Raw genomic sequence first — 4,457 nt, 5'->3', positions numbered from 1 at the left:
TTATGACCTATTTATTGTCACAGCACTAAAACTGTGACACAGTCATCCAGGTAGTTCTTTAGAGAAACCTTAGAATTTAGAGATGAAAACAAGAAATCTCATCTCTCCTTAGCAAAAGTCCCAAGTTCATTCCTGATGTGAGGCGGTGAGTTGAAGCACACAGAAATAGCATGGGCTCTGAAGCCAGACAGGCTTATATCAATTCATTTATTTACATTGAGAAAGTTCCTCAAGCAGAGACTTAAAAAAACATAATGCCCATCTTGCTATAACTTAGACTTACCTTACCCACTCCCATCCAGAGGGATCCCAAGGGGCCTAATGCTTTCAATATGCACCAAATGAGTTTTCCCAGGTCCAGGAATAAACCTGCATGAATCTCATGCCCTAAGGCCCAGTTCGTTTGGTTTAGTATTAGGATGAAATTTCCTTACTCCACTTCATCACCCTGGGGTCTAGTGGCTAAGTTAGAAAGACGAAGGTAGCCATTACCAGGGAGAAGGACACCTGAATATGTAGTTTTCTACCCCTGTGTCCATCCCTGGCTAACTCATCCCTGCATCTCCTATCTACCTTCCCCTCCTCAGCATGCAAACATATGTATGTGAGCACCCATGTATAAACACACATGCACACGCCACCACAATTTTTCATTCTGAAAATAATTTTATTATTTTACAGTTATTAAGGAAAGTTCCTGGGTTGCTGTGACTAAGATTTGGTTACCACAGAACTAAGGATTAGAGCAGAACAGTCAGTTCACCAGTTTTCTCTCTTCTTTGGGTGGTGAGAGCAGGCAGTGAAGACATCATGTGCATAATGAGAAAACAACCAACTGGTAAGGGCTGACGGGGAGGAGAGGCGGGGAATAGGCACAAACGGAATACAATCTGCCCATCATTCTCAGACCTAAATTTAAACATTTGATCTTTTTTTGTATTGTTCTTCCATTTTCCTCAGCTCTCTGTTACCACAGACAGCAGATGAGTATGAGGCAAGAAAGTGGAATAATTGTCACCGACAGCAAAGTAGCTTAGTACATCGAGAGGTTAGGAGGGTCTTCAGACCAGTCAGATCTCCCTGGCTGGGAGTCTGTGCCTCACCTAGGCCTGGCTCCTAGGGCCCACATTCAAGATATATCCAGATAACATGGAATGACAAGAATCTGAATCTCACTGTCTTTAGCTGGTTCTTCCTGTGTTTCAGTCAAAGAAAAGGCATGGGCCACTCAGTACCTTAGGATACATGTGATCAAGGGCAATAAGCAATAGGATCCAATCCTTACAGTCCAGGACCACAAATCTTGCTCCAATGATGTTTGAACAGCCAGGAAAGGAAATGCTGTCCTCCCATGATACAATAGCTAAAATCCCTGGGGAGTTCTTCAGCTTCCACCCTATTCTGCAGGAGACCTAACCAGATATCCTGCAAGATAATGTTCCCCAGAACTTTGTTTATGGTGGGTCCACCATGCACCTGAAGGAGAAAATATAAGGTAAACAGAGCAAATAAAGTATCAATCAAAATGATACTGGACTTCGGATTATTAGGTTTATTAGAACCACCCTCCTGCCTGAAAAACATTCCTCAGTATCTTTCACAGGACCACGAGACCAGGGCCCTATAAAATCTGAACAAATCCTGAGTTCAGCAACCAATTGAGGGGCCTCCTCAGATTACGCAAAAGTGCTCAGGTGCTGGGCAGTAGAAAAAAGCAGACTTGCTGGTCCTTGCAGCTCTAACCTGTGCTCACATCCACTTCAGTTTTGCAGGCACTTTCCATGGAGAGTTAGAGGACCTGTCAACGGGAAGACTGTTCCACTGGAATTGATGGTTGATGTCAGAGGTGGGGGAACTCCAAGTTCCAAGAGGAGTGGTCCAAAAGGTGAGAACTAAGTTTATAGATGGCCCGTGAAACAAAGAATGAGTAGGACATGAACCATCAGAAAATAGATGGCTGCTAGCAGCGGCACGCGGGTCCGGGAATGACAGAGAGAACGCAGTACCCGCTTCCATCCAGCACCACTCCGTGACTGAAAGAAAAATTTGAAAGTCAGAGAGTTTTATGCTATAGGGATATGTCCCTTTTCCTTTCCCAACTACTGCAGAAAAGAGGCTTCCTGAGAGAAAGTTCTCTCAGAGTCGAAACTTGGCAAATTCCGCCAGTTTCCTCCAACCTTCCACAGCCTTCCAGTCTTAGCCCCATCAGCTGCTCAGTACTTGGATTTCCCTCCTTGATCCCTTGCCTCAACACAGCCAGCCCTGTCAGATAGTACAGCATAGTAACCTCTCTTTACCTTTCTTCCCTTCTTACCCTTCGACAACTGTTGCCTGTAAGGTCTATTAACAGTGCCTGCTCCTGAGTGCCACAGGAGCCAATGATAGGAGTCCGGGCAGAGTCCCATTCACTGTGCTCCAACCTGTGTTGAGGGAAAAAAAGAGGCATGGCATTGGTTCATAGCCTGTGAGGTGAATCAGGTGAAGTTTTCCCAATCTTCCTGCCATGTGATATAGCATAAAGGACTTGCAACAAAGGCTGCTCTCACATCCCTGTCCGCGTATAAGAAGTGTATAGGCAGACGGGTTTCTTTCAGCAGCAGTAAAAGGTGATAATAACCACCAGGAACTGACTGCCTACTATCTATCAGTAGTAGGTATGTAAAACGGAGTGTTTTACATCCATTTAATGTTTAGGTTTTGAGGTCGGTGTTATCTTTAAAGTAAGGATTGAAAAGGTAAAATTACTAGCTCATAGTGGTACAGTCAATAAGAGGTAGAGCCGGAATTCAAAAACCATGCTTGTCTCAAAACATCATGCTTTTTTCCACTATACTACATGTGACTCAGAGAAACTACCCCCCAACCCCCCATTTTTTAAAGGCTAATAAGCAAACGTAACTAAGAATTAAACAGAACTGGCAGCCTCTACTGCTTTCTGGTGGGTGGGTGTGTGGGTGTGTGGGTGTGTGTGGGGGTGGGGGTGTGTGTGTGTGTGTTATGCTTATTTATTTAATACTGGAACATCTCCATTTAATGAAGAAGCTGCTTTTAACTACTCAATGGTTTCTCAATAAAATAAGAACTGTATCAAAGGGGCTATAGGTAACATAGTACATTTGATCAAGCATTTGCCTATAGGGACGAACTTTTTTTTTTATAAAGCAAAAACATACTTTGAATGGTTTCACAGCTAAATTACTTTTAAAAAATAATTTAAAAATTTTAACTACAGTTGGCATATAATATCATATTAATATTTCCGCTGTAAAACATAATGATTAGACATTTATATAAATTACAAAGTGATTACCCTGATAAATCTAGTACCCATCAGATACCGCAGTTATTGCAATATTATTAATTATATTCTTTATGCTATAGTTTACATCCCCATAACCATTTTGTAACCACCAGTTTGTACTTCTTAATCCCTTCCTCTTTTCGATTTACCCCTTTTGGCAAACCTCAAAACATTCCCTGTATCTATGAGTTTTTTTTTGTTTTTTGTTTATTTTGTTCTTTAGATTCCACATGTAAGTAAAATCATATGGCATTTGTCTTTCTCTGTCTTACTCCACTCAGCACAATACCCTCTCGGTCCATTCATGATGCTGCAGATGGCAAGGTTTCATTCCTTTTTTATGGCTAGGTAATATTCTATTGTATATGTGTACCACTTCTCCTTTATCAGCATTATAAGTGCATTTGCTAGCAAATCAAAAGCCAGATTCTTTTTATATCAGCTTTATAAAGTTGTCTCTTAATCTCCCATACGTTTTAATATTTAAACATTTTTTTTCAATTGATTCGGATCTCAGGTAGAGAATGAGGTTGACATTTATATGGCCCTCTAAAGAATCCTACACCTACCTTATATAGTTATTGTTGGGATATAAAACATAGCTTTATTTTATTTCATATCACATGAAATAAACTGTCAATAAATGGTAGATATTATTACTATTCTCTAAGAACGACTGCTTTGGAAAGTGCAGGTCTCCTAGACTCCAAAAGTACACTGTTTTCTTGAGTGACTATAATGACTCATAACTCACTGCAGCATCCATTTCAAGATGAGAATGAGATCCTAGTTATTCCCAAGTTTGGCCCTGAAATGTACACCAGAGTAATCAGAAAGAACCATAGGGGAACACAGGCTATCTCCCTCATCCTTTACCGCCTGATCTGCTCCTCGGCCACGGAGAGGGCAGTCTCAGCAGCTACTCTTTGGTCTCGTTCTTCTTCCAGCAGCTTCCTCAATTCGTTCACCTCCTGTTTACTATTGCACAGCTGCTGCTGGACTTCAGAACTGCTTCAGAATAAAAGGAAAATAGCATCACTAGATGTAAAACACAGTTGCTGACATAAGGGATTCCAAGTCTTCATAAAGTTATAAAGCAGGAAGATTTACAGAAACTTGTACAAACACAAAGAATATTTTAAAAGAATAGCTGTAG

At 41.1% G+C, this 4,457-nt stretch overlaps 1 protein-coding gene across 6 annotated transcripts in view; it reads right to left on the bottom strand.

Annotated features, from left to right (window-relative positions):
* Window positions 1-646: 646 nt before the first annotated feature.
* GOLGB1 (golgin B1) overlaps window positions 647-4,457 on the bottom strand; it is a 95,008-nt gene continuing 91,197 nt past the window's right edge. For 4 of the 6 annotated variants that reach the window (XM_011372107.2, XM_023521974.1, XM_011372033.2 and 1 more), the window contains 2 exons: window positions 2,315-2,420; window positions 1,899-2,033 (listed from right to left, as the gene is read on the bottom strand). In XM_011372107.2, the coding sequence (XP_011370409.1) occupies window positions 1,899-2,033; window positions 2,315-2,420 (241 nt within the window). Of the gene's footprint in view, window positions 2,034-2,314; window positions 2,421-4,457 lie in introns of all 6 variants that reach the window. The other 2 variants (XM_011371811.2, XM_011371963.2) reach the window with 1 other exon arrangement.

The sequence above is a fragment of the Pteropus vampyrus genome, unplaced genomic scaffold (genome assembly GCF_000151845.1).
Source record: "Pteropus vampyrus isolate Shadow unplaced genomic scaffold, Pvam_2.0 Scaffold1, whole genome shotgun sequence".
In the NCBI taxonomy this organism is placed as follows: Eukaryota; Metazoa; Chordata; class Mammalia; order Chiroptera; family Pteropodidae; genus Pteropus; species Pteropus vampyrus.
The sequence above is the reverse complement of the archived record's forward strand: the minus strand, read 5'-3'. Positions and strand labels throughout refer to the sequence as shown.